Source organism: Herpailurus yagouaroundi, unplaced genomic scaffold (assembly GCF_014898765.1).
Source record: "Herpailurus yagouaroundi ecotype Mexico unplaced genomic scaffold, PumYag 166, whole genome shotgun sequence".
Lineage (NCBI taxonomy): Eukaryota > Metazoa > Chordata > Mammalia > Carnivora > Felidae > Herpailurus > Herpailurus yagouaroundi.
Genome location: NW_024412407.1, coordinates 26,483,576 through 26,502,003, shown reverse-complemented (window position 1 = coordinate 26,502,003; position 18,428 = coordinate 26,483,576). Strand labels below are relative to the sequence as shown.

Here is an 18,428-nt window from a genome sequence, read left to right as displayed (position 1 = left end):
AATAGTGGCCTTGAAATTATGCTTTGATATTCTTGTGCCAAGAAAGACGAGTTTGCATGAGCCTGGGATCTGTCTTGCTATAGGAACTCTTTGCAGGCTTCTCTGAAGCTCTTAGGGAAAGAGCAATTCCCAACAACGTCCTGATCTGTTGCTAAGCTTTCACGTCACAATGTTTTGAAAAATCAGTGACTCATATGGTGCTTGGAAAGGGAAATCTGACATTTTCCAGAACTCTCAGTAGGGTGACTCCTTATTGCCACCTTTCATAAATGCCAGTTGCAGAAGGGATTATAGAAGTTGAAAGTTTTATTTTTTTTATTTATTTTTTTTAAATTTCTTTTTTCAACGTTTATTTTTTTTAATTTTTGGGACAGAGAGACAGAGCATGCACGGGGGAGGGGCAGAGAGAGAGGGAGACACAGAATCGGAAGCAGGCTCCAGGCTCTGAGCCATCAGCCCAGAGCCTGACGCAGGGCTCGAACTCACGGACCGCGAGATCATGACCTGGCTGAAGTCGGACGCTTAACCGACTGCGCCACCCAGGCGCCCCAGAAGTTGAAAGTTTTAAAATGATATTTAGACGCCACGATTATTTGCCATGATTTTTTTCCCTGCTACTAAATGATCTGGATTTTCCTTTAGGTAAAAATTATCTGTGCCAGAAAAGCTTTCACAAAGTCATTTTTCTAAACAGGTTCATATCAGAATTAAATAGTTGGTATTTGTTACTAATTTAAAATGCCAAGTTACCTCATTTATTGTTAGAATAAATGGGGTAAGGGGTGCCTGGGTCAGTCGGTTAAGTGTCTGACTCCTGGTTTCAGCTCAGGTCATGATCTCATGGTTTGTGGGTTTGAACCCCGCACCTGGCTCTGTGCTGACAGCACAGACCCTGTTTGAGATTCTCTGTCTCTCCCTCTCTTTCTGCCCCTCCTATGTTAGCTTTGTCTGTCTCTTTCAAAATGAATAAGTAAGCTTAAAAAAATAAAAATAAAATAAATGGGGTAATGATATAATCTTTCTGTAAACCTACAGAAATTTATTATGCAGTTGGGTAAATCTTTTTTTTTAATAAATTTTTAATGTTTATCTATTTTTGAGAGAGAGAGCATGAGGAAGGGAGGGGAAGAGAGAGAGAGGGGGAGAGAGAGAATCCCAAGCAGGTCCTGCACTGTCAGTGCAGAGCCTGATGTGAGGCTTGAACCCATGAACCGTGAGAACGTGACCCCAGTTGAAATCAAGAGTCAGATGCTTAACTGAGCCACCAAGGCGCCCCTGGGTCAATCTTTTTTTTAAAAAAGTGAAGAACTGGGGAAGATGCATGAAATATACTGTAACCTTTTGTTTAAGTTCACATAGTTTTAGAGTCAGAAAGATGTGGGATCAGTTGTCAGTTTTGCCTCTTCCTTAGTTGGTGGCTTTGAGCAACATACTCTATCACTCTGAACCTCATTTCCTCTTCTGTAAAATGGAGACACTAACGTCTGCCTCTCAGAGTTGTAGAGCTGAAATTAGGTGAGGATGTAAGGGATTTAGCACACACCAATATACTTAAAATGTAATGTGTTCTAAAAAAATCATAACTTTGAGACAGCTTCCTTAATTAGTATTTAATCAACTTATCACTATAACTATTTTAATATTTTCTTAACCTGCATTTGTTAATATTTTTGGATCAATAGTGGGTAATAATGGTGGTAACAGGCACGGTCTTCTCCTTAGTGATTTTGAGACAATGCTTCCAGCATATGTAATTTACATAGTTATCATTTCAAGGTAGATAGGTGTTCTTTATACTTTTCTAGGTTTTTAAAAATTAATAATGGCTGGTGAATTACATAAAATGCCTTTTTAGCAAATGTCAAAGTTATTTATTTATTTTTTTTGTTTCTTCCTTGGCCAATTAACTTGGCAAATTAAGTCACTAGATTAAAAAATGTTGAATTATTTTTACATTCCTGAGATAAACTGCACGTGGTCATGGTAAATTATTATTTTAATATAATGCTGAATTGCATATACTTATTTAGGATTTTTGCATAAATATTTATAAGTGAGACTGGTCTGTATTATTCTCTTTGTGTTCTCTCTGCCTGGTTTTGGATGAATGTTATGAGCCTTTGTAAAATTAACTGATGCATTTTCCTTCTCTCTGGATCAGAATACTTTAAATAGAATAGGGATTAGTTCCTCCTTGAAAGTGCAATAATTTTGAAATCATCTGAGTCTGATTTTTTTTAGGAATAGTTCTTGGCTCTTTAAATTCTCTTCATTCTTTGTTTGTTTGTTTCCCCTCTGAGACACCTGTTTCAGAACTTCTAATACGTTCTCCATATTTTCTTATTGTGCTTCATATTTTTTATCTGCTTGTTCTGTGCTGCATTCTGGGTACCTTCTAGATCTGTGTCCAATGGAAAACAAGTCCTTCGTCATCTAAGCTTAATTACTATTTAATTTGTCCATTGAGTTTTTAATTTAATTCAATTTTATTAAAAATTTTATTTAATGTTTATTCATTTTTGAGAGACAGAAAGAGAGCATGAGCGGGGGAGGGGCAGAGAGAGAGGGACACACAGAATCCGAAGCAGGCTCCAGGCTCTAAGCTGTCAGCACAGAGCCCAGCGTGGGGCTCAAACTCATGAACTGTGAGATCATGACCTGAGCCAAAGTCAGACACTTAACTGACTGAGCCACCCAGGCACCCTGAGTTTTTAATTTTAATGGCTCTTTTTTCTTTGCTAGTTCTATTTGGCTATTCTAAATTAATCTACTTTCTCTCACCTTTTAAAAACCTATGCATACCACCATTTAACCACTGCATGGATCACAGATCAAGACAAAATATACCTATCACTCTAGATGTCCTGCTGCTCCTTTCCAGACTGTCATTGCTCCCTACCAGAGCTAGCACTATTATGACTTATTTCATCATTAGTTTGTTTTGTTTACTGTTGAGCTTTGTATATGTGGACTCATAGAGTAGGTACTCTTCAGTACCTGCCTTCCTTTACTTAATTTTGTGTGAGATTTGGCTGTGTTGTTTTACATGTATTTCAAAGTGCTACTAAACCACCATTTATTTACCCATAAATAAATTTTTTGGGTTTTTTTTTTGTTTGTTTGTTTTGGGTTTTGGTTTTTTTTTTTACTATTATGAATAAAGTTGCTATGAACGTTTCTGTACAAGTCTTTTTGTAGACATAAGCACTGATTTCTCTTGGATATATGCCCAGGAGTGGAACTGTAAGTCCTGGTATAGGCACATATTTAGCCTTAGTAGAAAAAGCCCATTTTCCATACAAGTTGTGCCATTTATACTTCCTTAAGCGGTGTAGGAAAGTTGTAACTTCACCAACACCTGCTATGGTTTGTAGTTTTAGTCTTTTTATTGCTAGTCTTTGTAGTTTTAGCTGTCTTTATTTGCATTCCTGATGAAGAATGATGTTGAGTACATTTTCACATCCTCATTGGCAAACATACATATTTTTAAATCTCTTATAGATTGTTTTAATATTTTTAGTTCTTAGGGCCCCTGGGTGGCTCAGTTAGTTAAGCATCTGACTTTTGATTTCGGCTCAGGTCATGATCTCACGGTTTGTTGGTTGAAGCCCTGCATCAGACTCTGCACTGAAGGTGTGAAGCCTGCTTGGGATTCTCTCTGCTCTTCCCCTACTTGTGCTCTCTCTCGAAAGAAATAAATTAAAAAAAATAGTTTAAAAAGTATTTCTAGTTCTTGTGCTAATATTTCTATTTGTTGTGTCTCTTGCTTCTCCTCATGGTGGTTCATTTTCTCATGTGGTTTTAATTTTGAGTGTGAATTAATTTTATTGTTTGTTTTTCATTTCCAGGAGATCTAAGGTATACCCCAACAGACTAATTTTGCATTTGCTCTTTCCAGAACCCCATGGCTATCAATATTCTAGAGCCATTTTTACATAATATCTCAGCTTGACTATATCATCTCACCATTGTAAAGTTGGAAGCATATCAATTTTTTAAGAGGGAAAAAGCTTATTTTGTGACTTAAAAAATAATCCCAAATCATACTATTAAGATATGGTATATGTAGTGGATTCTCAAGACTAATATCATATCAGAATGTGCTTTTCAAATCATAAAATCCTTTTACCACCATTTAATCAGAGATTCACAAAAACTTGATGAAGAAGACAGAGCAGTTATCATGCCTTTTTGTGTTTTTTTTGTTTTTGTTTTTGTTTTGTTTTGTTTTTTTTTGTGAATGAATACTTGGAAACTCAGGCTTAAAATGATTAATCCAAGGCCACACATCCAATATGTGATAGACCCAAGACTAGAACTCAGGTTTTCTAATTCCCGATCCAATTCTTTTCAATATATTCTCCATAGGCTAACATATTATTCTTTATTATATATCATAGATCATATAAATCATTTATTTCCAGGAGAAGTTCATAGATTCGCTAAATGAATCCTCAGTCTAGTATAGTGCATGGCCAGGAGTGTGGGCCTTGAGGTCAGATTGCCTGAATCTCTGTTCCACTAAACCTTGGGCAAATTAGCCAATCTGAACCTCAATTATAAAATAGTGATAATGTTTACCTTGTAGAATTGTTGTCAAGATTAAATGAGATGATACTAAAAGGCTCACGTCATATCTGCTCAACCTGTTCATTGTAATTATCCTTTCATCAAATTTTTAATGAAATGGTTTATGCGATACGCATTCTACTGATACCCGAATTGATTTTACATTGCTCTTTTCTTCTTTCCCCCAGGGATTTTGCTTCTCTCGTGTTGTTTGATACAAGATGGTACTAGACATTACAGAGATATGATGTTTAAATCATAAGTCATTATGTCATCTCTCTGCTTTATTGGCACACATAGCTAAGCTTTATTAAAATATTCTTTAAGCCAAGAATTTCTCATGAAATATTAGGCTTGCTAATTTTTTCCCTACGTTTCTGGCCAAAAGCCTAGAGGCCTTGTGTTTCCAATATAATATTTTACTGAATTTAATATATGCTAGAAGTCCAGTGAAGTGGGAGCAAAGAAAAGGAGCTCCTATTTTCAGGTGAAATCTTGTCCCAAGTCATAGTCTTTTGCTACCTCTCTTTTCCAGTTTGCCAATGACACAGCAAATTCAGTGCCTGGGCCAAGTGCTTGGCATTTGTAAGTGTCTGAGAGTGACAGGTCACTGGGAGGACTTGGTGCCTCTATCTAAAATATGCTAGTAATTGTCCTATGTGTTGAGGATCCTAAAATGGATGAGAGAGTGCAATTCTAGGTGGGTGTTACTGCTTGTTTTGAATGGGTGGTTGTGAGAAAGCGTCTCACAGGCTGTGAGCTATGCAGTCATTCCCACAGGGAAATAAAACTTGGGCTTAAAAAGTCAATGTTTGGAGGTGATTACTTATGGCAGGAGATTTTGTTTTGTTTTCTTGGTTAAAAGAAAATTACATTCTTTTTTGGACTTTCCCTCTCTCTCTGGAGCAAAGGTAGGGTGTGGGACCATGTAAAGAATGTCCAAAGGGTTTAGTCAACCAGCTCACTCTGCTGCTCATGTGATAGAAGAATGGGTCTCCCTCCCTTCAGTTTTTTCTTTTATTCCAAAGGAAAATAATCAGTAGCCAGCTTGGTATCATCACTCTTTTTCTGAAACTACTGGTTGTGATTTTGGTTTGTATTCTTGCTTTCATGTCACTCTCCAGACTGTGTTAAATTTTCTCAGCATAAGATATTACTTCCAATTGGCATATACTGCCTGGCCACAAGCTTTTTAGGTCAGAGGTCAATCCCTGACCCAAAGTGAAGTAGTACAAAGTGGGCTGGTCATGTGTAAGATAGAAAGATGAGCTGGACAAAGGAGATTCCTTGCTTGATACTTTGAAACTGACAATCTGAGAAGTGGAGATAGTTGTGGGCCTCGGTGCTAGAAGCCTTCATCTGAGATAGGAGTGGTTGGTAAAGGCTACATGCAAAGTGAGAAAGAAGTGGACAGAAAGATAGAATGCACAGAAGGGTAGAAGGAAGCTGAGAAGCTTGAGACAGAGAGATGGAATTAAGGGAGTGGACTGTCTTTAGACAGGCCATTAGACCTGGCCTAGTCGTCACTTCTGAGATCTGACAATTCTGCTTTCCTTAGATTCCAATGCAGAAGTGTGTTTTCAACACATCCCTGTCTCCCACTCCCATCCCCTGGTGCTTGAAGTGCCATCTCTGGAGATAGATCAGTGATTTGGGGGTGATACACTTAAAATTTAACCTCAGATCCTTACCTGTAAAATAAGTAAAATAAAGATAGTTATTTCAGAAGATTTTATACTATTTTTAGGGGCACCTTGGTTAAGCATCTAACTTCAGCTCAGGTTATGATCTCACGGTTTGTGGGTTCCAACCCTGCATTGGGCTCTGTGCTGACACCTAGGAGCCTGGGGCCTGCTTTGGATTCTGGGTCTCCCTCTCTCTCTGGCCCTCCCCTGCTCACTCTCTGTCTCTGTCTCTTTGTCTTTCTCAAAAATAAACATTAAAAAATTTAAAAAAAGATTTTATACTATTTTAATATACAGTAAAGCTTTGTGTTACCCTGAAAAATAATCTCCTTGAATCATACTTTTTTTACTCAAAGGTGAACACATAGCAGATATTCATAACAGTATTACTCAAGATGAAAAACCAAAGTTTGTTTTCATGTAGCATCCCTTAATAAGGAGATAGCCACCTTTCTTTCATAGATGCCCTGCTCAGTTCATTACCCTTATGACAACCATTATCATCTCTTTGTTGAACTAAAAAAACCCCACTCAACATAACCCAACAATATGTTGCCATTGTTATTTTTTAAAATAATAGAGAAAAAAGTTGAATTTCATATCACTGGAAACACATTTTATGATCTATCCATAAGTGAAATGTCCTCCTAAGGTGGCCTTAGGGCTAGAAGATACACTTATAGATTATTGTGATTATAAGAATTTCTCTTTATGCTAGCCATTGTACGCTTATCTATGCATTTGCATTAATATGTGATGCAAAGGTTAACTCAACTTTATTCTTCTTTAGGACAGCAAGATAAAATGTGAACATATATGTGCATGTGGAGGGTGGCATGCACATGTACTGAGGAGTTGGAGGATAGGATGTAACCTTTGAAAGAGGGTTAACAGTACACCTTAAGAATTTAAACAGTTGAGAATTCTATTTATGTCTACATTCAGACTTAATAAACATTTTGGGTGTCTGAAAGATTAATTTGTTTTAATTGCTCCTTAAACTAGTGTTGGAACAAAGCCCCAATTACTATGGGTCAAAGAGCAAATACCTAGATATGGAAGAGCTGGTCTAAATCCACTTGACTCTGATAATATTAAAGGTCAATAGTCTTTCACTTAACAATAACTGATAATGTGTATAAATAGTGCATAATGTGGCTCTAAGAGAAAAATGGGAATGGAGTGGCATTAAGTAGCGTTGTACTATTGCTGCATATAAACACATTACTTATTTTATGCAATGGGCAGATTAGGTAGGTGATAAAAAAAATGATCGGAAAACAAAGCTCTTTGTCATTAGTGTGTAGTGTATAATTGGACATGATCTGTGATGGTTGGTGGCACGAAGTTCACAGAGAGCATTCTTCTTAGAGTCAGCTAACTTATTTAGCCAGGTATGACTCCTTTGACTTTTTGTCAATTTAGGAAGAGGGCACTGGTGACCATGGTGTGAACGGCAAAGGGAAATTTGCTACTGCCTGTAGAAAAAGAAATAATTTAAATCCTATGTAGTAGATATATAGAATGAATATATCAACATTTATGTATCAGTGATGATGACAAACACCTGTAGAAAAAAATGTGAAGATGGAAAGGTGAATAATCATTGCAGATAACTCACCTTCATTCCACAGTGTGAGGTATTGATAGTGAAACTTACCCAAACCCCTCACATTATGGACTGTGAACATTTGGAAATATGATTCCAAATTCATCAGAATAACATACAAATGATTCAACACCTAACTCAGATGTGGGCAGGGGAAGCTTTGTATTTTTGTGAAGACATTTTCCCCTTAGATTCCATATTGCTGATTAAACCACAAAACAAAAGAAAATACATTCAGAACCCATCTTCTTGGGTAATATTCAGTTCATTTAACTATATGTTTCAATGATGGAACTAAGGGGTTCGCTCAATGACACTGAGAGGCTTGTTTTAGACATCTGGAGTAAGGTAATGTCAGGAAAGAGAGGAAACATGTGAAAATCACCTTCACTATTCTCTCACTTCACATTATGCATAACAAAAGGAAACTACAGTGATGAGTGAGGTGGGTCAGTGATTCCCAAACTTGCCTAATTATGAATCTCATCTGGAGACACTTGCCAGAACACAAGCCCTTTCACTGGAAAGTTGACCCAGGTGATCCTTACTAGTGCTTGAGAAAAACCATTGTGAATGATGTGTAATTACTAAAGAAGAAATCAAACTTAAGTTACAGGACCCATCCTCTTGACTACTGTTTCTTATGCTAAAATGCTAAGGTTAGAAGATTGCCTTTAACTTTAGATAAATCAATAGGGATTTATCATAGTACTATAAATCACAGAACTCCAAAGAATGTAGTACAAAATAAGTGATAAAAGATACATTGGAAGACAGCTATAAAAATTGATCAATAAACCTTAGGGAAAAGTCCAGACATCTAGCCATTTCATTAGAGATGTCATAAAATTTATCCATATAGCTGTTTCACTTAATGGAAACTTCCACATAGGACCTATATATAAAACTAATGAAGTGCATGACTGTGGCAAATGTGAAACAAAATTGTCAAAGCAGGGTATTATCTCAGCAATTGGTGTTAATTTACATCTATTGATCACCTTGGTTGATACCCAATGATACTATAAGTGAATGAATAATAACCCTATTTAGTCAAGCAAAGAAAAAGAGTAATTTATGATATAATACCAAGTCAGTATAATTTCACAGTAGAATAAACATAACCCAGAAGGTGAAGGGAATAATCCATAATACTAGGCACATGGCTAGTGGTAAGATAATCAGTGGATCAGTAATCTACACTTTTTAGGGCCTACTGCAAGCTAGATACCATTAAATGCAAAGGGCAGAAAGACAAAACAGACATGGTCCCAGATCTCAAATATCAGTTACTTGAACTCAAATACCAGTCTTCTGGTATCTAATCTAGAGCTAAGTTGACTTTTAAATGGATGATGAGTAGTAGCATAAAAATAGAGGATGCACAATCCTTTAAGAGAAATTTTTTTTTTATCTCTCAGTGATATTAGTTACCTTGTTAGTTTTCACATAAATTTTATGCATTAATTGATTTTATCAAATATTAAGGAATTAAAATTTATAAAGTTAAGTTTGGTTAATTAAATGTAAAATTTGTGAGTGTAAAATTTGATTTGGTTAAGTCTCATCTTTTATAGATATGCACCTATTTAGTAAAGAATTATTTCAAGATGAGTCATTTCTATATTCAATAGATCAAACATGTGATATAATAAATGATTAAACAGTTAAAAAATCATCCCTGACTTTATTCAGTCAGTTTAGTTTTGTAAACAAACACTCAACTTAAGTGACTAAAAGTTATGAGGGAACCAGTGACCACTCGGGTGTTAGAATGATAAACGTGATTCTAGGTTTAGTGTAATGAGCTGCGGATCTGTTGACATTGCTGGTACAGAAGTATAACTTACAAATATTGTAAGGAATCACTCTTATGGGTAAGTCCCCATTTCGCTGTGAGAATGAGCTATAAGTTGATAACAAGCGTCATGTAAATGCAGCCTTGTAAAACATTCCCATGCCAGAAATACTTGGAGGAGATTGGTAGAAATTTTAGAAAATATTTTCAAGATTGATTTAATAGTTATTGATTCCATTTTGTTTACCTTTTGGGGAACAGTAAGAGGATTTTTCTCCCAATGAAGTTCTTTATATGCAACAAAGAGTGACAATTCAAGCAAAATAACATAGGACATTGTGTCCGTCCTCGTGGAACTTACTAGGTAAACATCAGGACTCTATATTCAGGTAAAGGCCCAGTCATATATTTTGGATAAATAAGTATTACATATTTCCCAAGAGTGAGTACATAATATAATAAACGGAACACAAGAACTATATGGAAGAAGCATAAATTCTCTTTTTCCATCAGTCATAATTCTTCAAAATCTAACAATGCATATGGATCTTCATATGAGAATCAATGGTATTTATACAAGGTGGGCACAGAATTATAGTAGAATGCTTTGGCTGCTAGCATGACAAGTGCAGATAAATTTGGTATTTTAAAATTTGTTAATTTATGGGGCGCCTGGGTGGCGCAGTCGGTTAAGCGTCCGACTTCAGCCAGGTCACGATCTCGCGGTCCGTGAGTTCGAGCCCCGCGTCAGGCTCTGGGCTGATGGCTCGGAGCCTGGAGCCTGTTTCCGATTCTGTGTCTCCCTCTCTCTCTGCCCCTCCCCCGTTCATGCTCTGTCTCTCTCTGTCCCAAAAATAAATAAATGTTGAAAAAAAATTTTTTTTAATTTGTTAATTTATATTTAAGCAAAACAGCATTAATATTCCATACATTTTTGATGCACTCCTAACACACATACTAATATTAAAATAACATTTTGATTCCTTTTTACATGTACATTAAAATTAGAGCAAAATGGATACATGTGTGACACCACTGTGCATAAAAAGAGGTATACGCTTCCATCTTGAAATAGACACTTGTTATATATATACTTATATAGGCAAATATAAATTGAATCTTGAATAATGTGGAATTTTAGGGCTCAAAATCATAAACACATCTAATGATGAGTTAAATCACAGAGAGCATTAGCTGGTCTGCCACTGAAGGATTGAATCTATTTATTCTTTGAACTTTAGTCTGGAAAAAACACATTATGCCTGATACCTTAAGAACTCTCTCCTTACTAGACAGGGAAAAACAGAAGCTTGAGTATACGTTTTCAAATATCCAAACTCTCTTTATGATCTTTCCAGTTAAGGCTTTGGCTTTACAAAGCTACTATAAATGTGGTGACTTCTTGGTAACAGAAAACAATTTAGATGAGGGAAAAAAAAAACTGGTTAAGGATGCATCAGTATTACTAATATTAATGAACACAGAACATTCACATTCAGTAGATAATGAATTTGAGTGTTTTATTTTCTCACTGATTAGAAACCTGTTCTTTTAATCCTCTTCCAATAACAACTGGAGACACCAACAAAAAGGAAAATATATTCTTACAAATAAGAGTACAAAATACTGAATACTCATGATAACCTCTATACCTGAGAGCTATTTAACAGACTTAAAATTATGAGAAAATATAGCTGTTGACTTACTACTTAAAGTAGCTTACATGTTTTAATGCAACCTGCTATTCTTAAAGGTAAAGTGGCTTAATCATTAGAAAAACATCAGTAATGAACCTATTTAAGCAGTAGAGTCTAGGAAAGAAAAACAAAAAGGAAGTATCCATATAGGAAATACAGTAAAGTGTCATCAGTAAAGTGACATTGTTACTAAGTACAAAGTCCCACAACACAACAAATAAGCTTTACGAAAGAGTAAAAATTTAAGAAGCCACTTTATGAAGGTCAAGCTGATGATCCATTAAGTAGGTTATGACTGCATTATTTTAAATCCATGTATTGTTTCAAGACATCTCTTCACATGTCTGCACGGACAAAAGAAGCAAAAACTCCATCTTCTCTAGCCAAGAGGCTTTCTGGAGTGTCATATTCTAAAATATTTCCTCGCTTCATCACAATAACTAGGTCTGCCGTCAGAATAGTGTGAACCCGATGCTGTGAGTGAAAAAAAAAACAACATGTATTTGTTACAGATTTCAAGGTACAGGCAAAGCTATGGAATATGCATATTTCATCGATTATTCAGGGACAATTCTTTATCTCGGGGCACTAGGAGGTGCACGAAACACAGCCTCTTTTTCTTATTTAACATATCATTATTTACATACTTTTAAATGCTGGCCAGTGTAACTGGGTTTGGGATGGGCTGTATTAAATTGAGTGTAGCTAATATAGTAGTTTCAGTACTGTCATGGATGTGTAAGGAGGCTAATTTTGTTTGTCAAATAATTAAATGATAAGAAGAACCATCATGGACCATTTGGGTTATCATTTAGTCTAGACTAAAACGATCTCTTGTGTGGAGTCAACTAACTTGTGGGCTAACACACATCTGAAGAACCTTGGAAGGTGGTTCAATTCTGGGAACACAACATGAGGAAATCCATTCTGGCATGCAGTATTAGAATGAATTATCCGGGACTTTAGACGCGCCATGCTTTAGTCTTTAGACATCACTGCCACACACTTGTTCTCTCTTTCCACCTAGTACCCTTTGGAGAGAAGCTTTGGGATTAGTAACTAATAATAAACACTATCACTTACTGAGCATATGCTATACATTAAGTGCTCCACACACATACTTGTTAATCATCAAAACATTCCTCAAATGTGGGTGTTATCTCTCTCTGCTTTGTTTGCAAGACCACTGTGGCTCACAGAGATAAAGCAAAATCAGGAGATCACATAGATAATAAGTAGCAGAACCAGGATTAAAACCAGACTTATTAACTTCAAAGCATGAGATATTTCCACCCTGCTATCAAACTGTTTTGTAGGGAGTATCTGGTACTTTAGAGGATTGTTCGCCTACCATTATTAGTGTTATGGTTAAGAGCATGGACTTTGAGGTTAGACTGGACTTGTATTTTGGTTTCATCATGTTTGGTTGTGCGATCCTGATCAACAAACTAAATTTTTGTATGTCTCAAGTTCCACATCTGTAAAATGATGGTAGTAATATAGTACCTGCCTCACAGAATGGTGGTGAGGATCAAATGAGATTATCCATGTAAAAAAAAAAATCAGCACCTTGTCTGACACATACAAGCAAATACTAAATGTCAGACACTATTATTTTATTTTTAAAATTTACAAGGGAAAAGTCTGTGCTGTGGGCTTTTCACTTCTCTTGGTAAGATAAGTGCTGAGAAATAGAAATATAATGTGAACCACAAATGTGAGACACATGTAATTTTAAATTTATTAAAAGCCACATTTTAAACCGTAAGTACACAGGTGATATCTATTTGAAGTTACATTAAATCCAGTTGATTTTTTTAAGTAAGCTCTACACCCAGTGTGGGGCTTGAACTCATAACCTTGACATCAAGAGTTGCATGCTCTACAGATTGAGCCAGCAAGGCATCCCATGAAATCCATTCTAATGATATATTTTAGCCAATATATTTAAAATATTTCAATATATAATCAACTTAAAAATTATTAATGATATCTTTTACATTTTTCTATAAGTACTAAGTTCTTGAAATCCTGTGTGTTTCACACTTACAGTATCTCTTAATTTGGACTACTCACATTTTGAATGTTCAATAGCTACGTATGGTTCAGGGCTACCATACTGGATGTGGACTATGCAGGTCAAAACATCAGAATGCTGATGGGAGTGACGGACCCAGAAAAACCATCTGTTTATCTGATACACAATTTTTCAAAGTTCCTTCTCCTTACAACCCAGCATCCAACCTAAAACCATCCCCGGGACAAAGGCCTATCTTCTTCCCTGGGCCATGTAGATGGAGTAGTCTCAATGCTTATGCTCTCAGAAAAGCAAAGAGACATAGGTGGACAGCTAAAGGTGAAAAGAAAGACATATACAGAGTATAATAAAGATGCCAGCTTAGAACATGTACCAGTATTTCACATATCCATAACAAACCTATCATTTACTGACTAGCAATGAATGATATAGGGGCACCTGGGTGGTTTAGTCTGTTAGCGTCTGACTTCAGCTCAGGTCATGATCTCGCAGTTTGTGCGTTTGAGCCACGTGTCTGGCTCTTTGCTGACAGCTCAGAGCCTGGAGCCTGCTTCAGATTCTGTGTCACCTCTGCTCTCTGCCCCTCCCCCGCTCATGCTCTGTTTCTCTCTGTCTCTCAATAATAAATAAGTGTTGAATGATATATATTTAGGAATTACCAAAATTTGTAGGATACTGCTTATTTATTTTTGAGAGAAGATCAGAATCACTTGTATACCCATGCATTTAGAAAAAAAAAAAACTTAAGGTTAATGAATTGTTTAATATCTGCTGTGTATTTTCCCTCCAAAAAAGATTATTCTTCAATCATCATATCATAGATGCTAAAAAAGGAATTTGGCCTTTAAATCCATAAATAGAATATTATAAAAATTGCCTTGTTTTACTAAAATAACATTTACTTAAAAAATAAAAATAAAAACATGGAAAAATCTTGGCCAATGAAATATGTATGTGGTGTCTATTCAATTAATCAAAAATATTTTTTTCTTGAGAAACTGTGGTGTCAATTATAATAGCATTGATGCAATTTTTGAAATGCTCTAGAGAAATTAATTAAGAGTGAAGAATAAATCACTTTCATAAATAAATGCCATGCACTATTTTCGTGCATGAAGGCTTACTTTCAGAACCCAAAGACATTTGTCTTTTGAAGTTCTTTCACTGTTTTCAGTTGCAGTCAACAAAATTAACAGAACAGGTTTTAGCAGGGAAGAAAGAATAGTAACTGTTAACATAGCTGAGAATCATTCTACAAGGGTTCTGTCACAAGTTGGTGGTTTTCTCTTTCTGTTAAGAGCCTGTTAAGAGAAGTTGGTCCCATGGTAATTCATCCTACCCATGGCTTTCTGTGTTCCAATGGGGAGGTATCCTAGTGACTACATTAGTGGTCTTGAAATGAAGAATGGGTGAAAGATACAGAAGTCTATGAAAAGTATTCAGTGAATGTAGGCAAATAAGAAAGAGAACATAATTTTTTGGTTAAAAATAGAAATTTTGCTATGGGGTGCCTGGGTGGCTAGTAGGTTGAGTGTCCGACTTTGACTCAGATCATGATATCGTGCTTTGTGAGTTCCAGCCCCATGTTGGGCTCTGTGCTGACAGCTCAGAGCCTGGAGCCTGCTTCGGATTCTGTCTCCCTCTCCCTCTGCCCCACCCCCGCTCACACGCTATCTCTCTCTCTCTCTCTCAAAAATAAATAAAGATTAAAAACAAATTTAAAGACATACAAATTATGCTCAAGTAATCTAGGTGTGAACTAAATGGGGCTACTCAGCAATACCATGCTTCATGCAGAAGACAGAAAACTAGTCTTTTGAGTAGGCAAGGGTCTGCTTCCCCCACCCCTTTACCTGCTCATTTAGGGGCAACAGGAAGTTCTTTCTCCCCCCAAATATCTCCTTACCTTCTCCAGGGAGAAAATTCTTGAAAATATTAGAGAACTGTTTTTCAAGTTAGCTAATTCTCTCACCCATTAAATCCTTCACACTCCAGTGTGAATGACTTAATCAGGTAACTCTCCTCCAGGACAGAGTTCATTGGGAAAGTGAGAAAAAAGTGGCCTTTTCTTTACCTAGGCCCAGTGTATAAAAGGTGGGCCCTGATGGGAGTCATTTCCTACCACTTTAAGAAAAGCTGCACTTCAAAAGGTTCTCTTTCCCCATGTATCAGTCACAAAAATGGAAGCATACAAGCACTTCATACATAGCTCCCAGTACTCAACGGTTAAACATAAATAATTCTGTAAATTAAATAATGCAATCTTCAGGGCACATAAGGAACATGTACAGTGTTTTTAAGGACACTTACAATATATCCTCAAAGAATAGTGAAATTGGTCCATAGGACAGAGGTAAATCTGATTCTCGGGTTTTCGTAAGTACTACCTCCTGCATATATACATACTTAAAATTATGCATGTGCTTCATTAAGTATTGAACATAACTGAAGCAGCAGGTTGAGCTGATTTGCATGAGAATACCCCAAAGGCATTTCCTTCACCATATCCCCATCCCCTTTAATCCCTGCATTAGTCCTGCCTAACTGAGGGGATGCCACTAGATAACTACCAGAGAATGGGCTAGTTGGCAGAGGAGCTGATGATGGTCTACTTGTTGGTCATCACCAAAGTGGAAAAGAGGCCATTCTTGTGGGCGAGCAAGTTTGGAACATTATCACACTCCACTAAAATACCCTCAGAGAAGACTAAAACAAGACCTGCATCCAAAATAGAAGAGACACGGTGCTGGAGAGAAAAGAGAAATGGAAAGACAAGAGTCAGCAAGACGGAAAATGTCCAGGTTGATTCATTTAAAAAAGTTATTGTTAAACATTAAGCCTAAATGCGAGCAAGAAACCATCCATCTGCAGACAGGAAGAAGAAAACCATGGCCTACATTAAGTAAGCTATGACAAATACAAAGATGTGAGCAATCCTTCAATTTGGTGCTCAGAGAAAGTATCTGCCTCAGCTGTATCTCATTGCTTTCTTGTTTAAACAGTTAAATGAATAGAAACATAGAAATTAAGTGTAAGTAGTAGCAGAATTGGTAGTCATTTTGAAGAATTTTGCTTCTGAAACTGCTCATCAGATGATTAGATTATCAAAAAGAGAATTACCCCATGTGAATTACCATCTGTGTCTGGTGAAGAAACACAGGCATTCCTGCTGGAATCCTTAGATTTAGGATATCACATCATTAGGGGAGGTAGGCAGAACAGACAGTTTGGGGAAAAACAATATAAAGACTTTTAGAGCATAGCTGTGTGTATGTGTGTGTGTGTTTCACACATACAGAAGCATTGGCAGAGAAATATATCATTCAGCGTACGTATACTTGAATTGCCCAAAAGTTAAGATTATTGAATCTTGGAACAAAACCCAAAGAGGAATAAATAACCCTGTCTCCAATACTTACAGCTATTGTAACAACAGTGCGGTCTGCAAAAGCCGTCATTACCACTTTCTGCAAAATGTTTTCCTGTCAAAAAATAAATAAATTAAGTCTGAATTTTCTCTGGACTTCTTTTTCTTGCCATACTATTCCTCCCTAAGACCAAAGACCCCCAGGCTTCTGAGAATTCCTGGCTCTTGTCTTCTGAGGAAGGTATGACAGGGGGCAGTGCCAGCAGCAAGCTTATGCTGGGTTCTGTATGTGTCTTCAAAAGGCCAATAAAACTCAGTGATCAACCCAGAATGACTGATAGACTTGTTAACCAGGGAACTGGAAGGGGAAAATGAAATTAAATGGGCATGGAAATGCTCACTTGAGTTATACCAAACAGTATGTATTCAAAACTAATAAAACCCTAAAATGGTGTTAATCTTTGGGTTAGAAAAGGGAAAAAGTAAAAATACATGCCCCAATTCAGATTTTGACCCATAAAAGAAGAACCATCTAGGCAAAAACCATTTTTATCCTTACCACAAACTGTTACCATTATACCCTGAAAGATGTTTTGGGTAATGATTCTCTCTCTCCTAGGGGAAAACTTGATTCCTAAGTCTTCTTAAGTTTATTTATTTATTTTGAGAGAGGGAGAGAGCGAGCGATCAGGAAAGGGCAGAGAAAGAATCCCAAGCAGGCTCCATGCTGTCAGTGCAGAGCCTCATGACCCACAAATCATGAGATCATGACCTGAGCCCAAATCAAGAGTCAGACACTTAACTGACTGAGCCACCCAGGCAACCTGATTCCTAAGACTCCTAAGTCTTAATATGAAGACTTCCTTCCAATTAAGGTGGCCTATTGCCCATTAATTCATTATCTCTTTCTCTCTCATCTCTTTTAAGGCTATATTATACTTATGATAATCCCCAATATTATAAATCATTAGTAATTAATACTAATTTTGATGTAGTTATGTTTATTTAGTGAATTGGCTTAATTAGAAACTATTTTATATGCTTCAAATTATGTTAACTTTGAGAAGGAGATACAACTTTCTGTAATTGGTTAGAATTACTAGAAAGAAATGATGTCAAATTAGCATCTCCATGTATAACTGACTCTTAATAATCGTGAAACTGTTTCATATGTCTGGATATTTTTTACCCAACCTAAAGTGTGCAGCAAGAGAATACCATACGTTTGTGGATGTTTTTTATTTTTGTCCTTTCTGATGCCAAACGTCTAATATCAAATTAACTTGTAAAAGAACAACATTAATTGCTAGCTCATACAGTTTGTGGTTTAATGTGACATTTTCTCCACTCCATCACATTCTTCTAGACAGATCCTTCTTGGGTGTATTTAACAGTTTTAAATAATTTCTTTCAAAAGCTAAAGTTTCTGGCTTGTTCCTGTGATCACACTGAGAAGACCACTGTCAGTTCTAGTGAATACTTCTTCTTCAAATTGCTTTAGAAAATAATGATTGATTTTATCAATTTCTATTAAATAGAAATTTGCATACTTCATTTTACAACTTCCATGGCATAAGACTTGAACACTTGAGTACAGTACAGTACTGTTGTCAACTGAGCATTGGAATTTTACTGCTTTAAGAATTTATGAAAAACTGGGGTGTC

General features: G+C 36.3%; 1 protein-coding gene across 7 annotated transcripts in view; it reads right to left on the bottom strand.

Annotated features, from left to right (window-relative positions):
• Positions 1-11,155: 11,155 nt before the first annotated feature.
• ABCC9 (ATP binding cassette subfamily C member 9) overlaps positions 11,156-18,428 on the bottom strand; it is a 130,180-nt gene continuing 122,907 nt past the window's right edge. For 5 of the 7 annotated variants that reach the window (XM_040488690.1, XM_040488689.1, XM_040488691.1 and 2 more), the window contains 2 exons: positions 16,816-16,878; positions 11,156-11,832 (listed from right to left, as the gene is read on the bottom strand). In XM_040488690.1, the coding sequence (XP_040344624.1) occupies positions 11,695-11,832; positions 16,816-16,878 (201 nt within the window). In that variant the 3' untranslated portion in view covers positions 11,156-11,694. Of the gene's footprint in view, positions 11,833-15,966; positions 16,143-16,815; positions 16,879-18,428 lie in introns of all 7 variants that reach the window. The other 2 variants (XM_040488692.1, XM_040488694.1) reach the window with 1 other exon arrangement.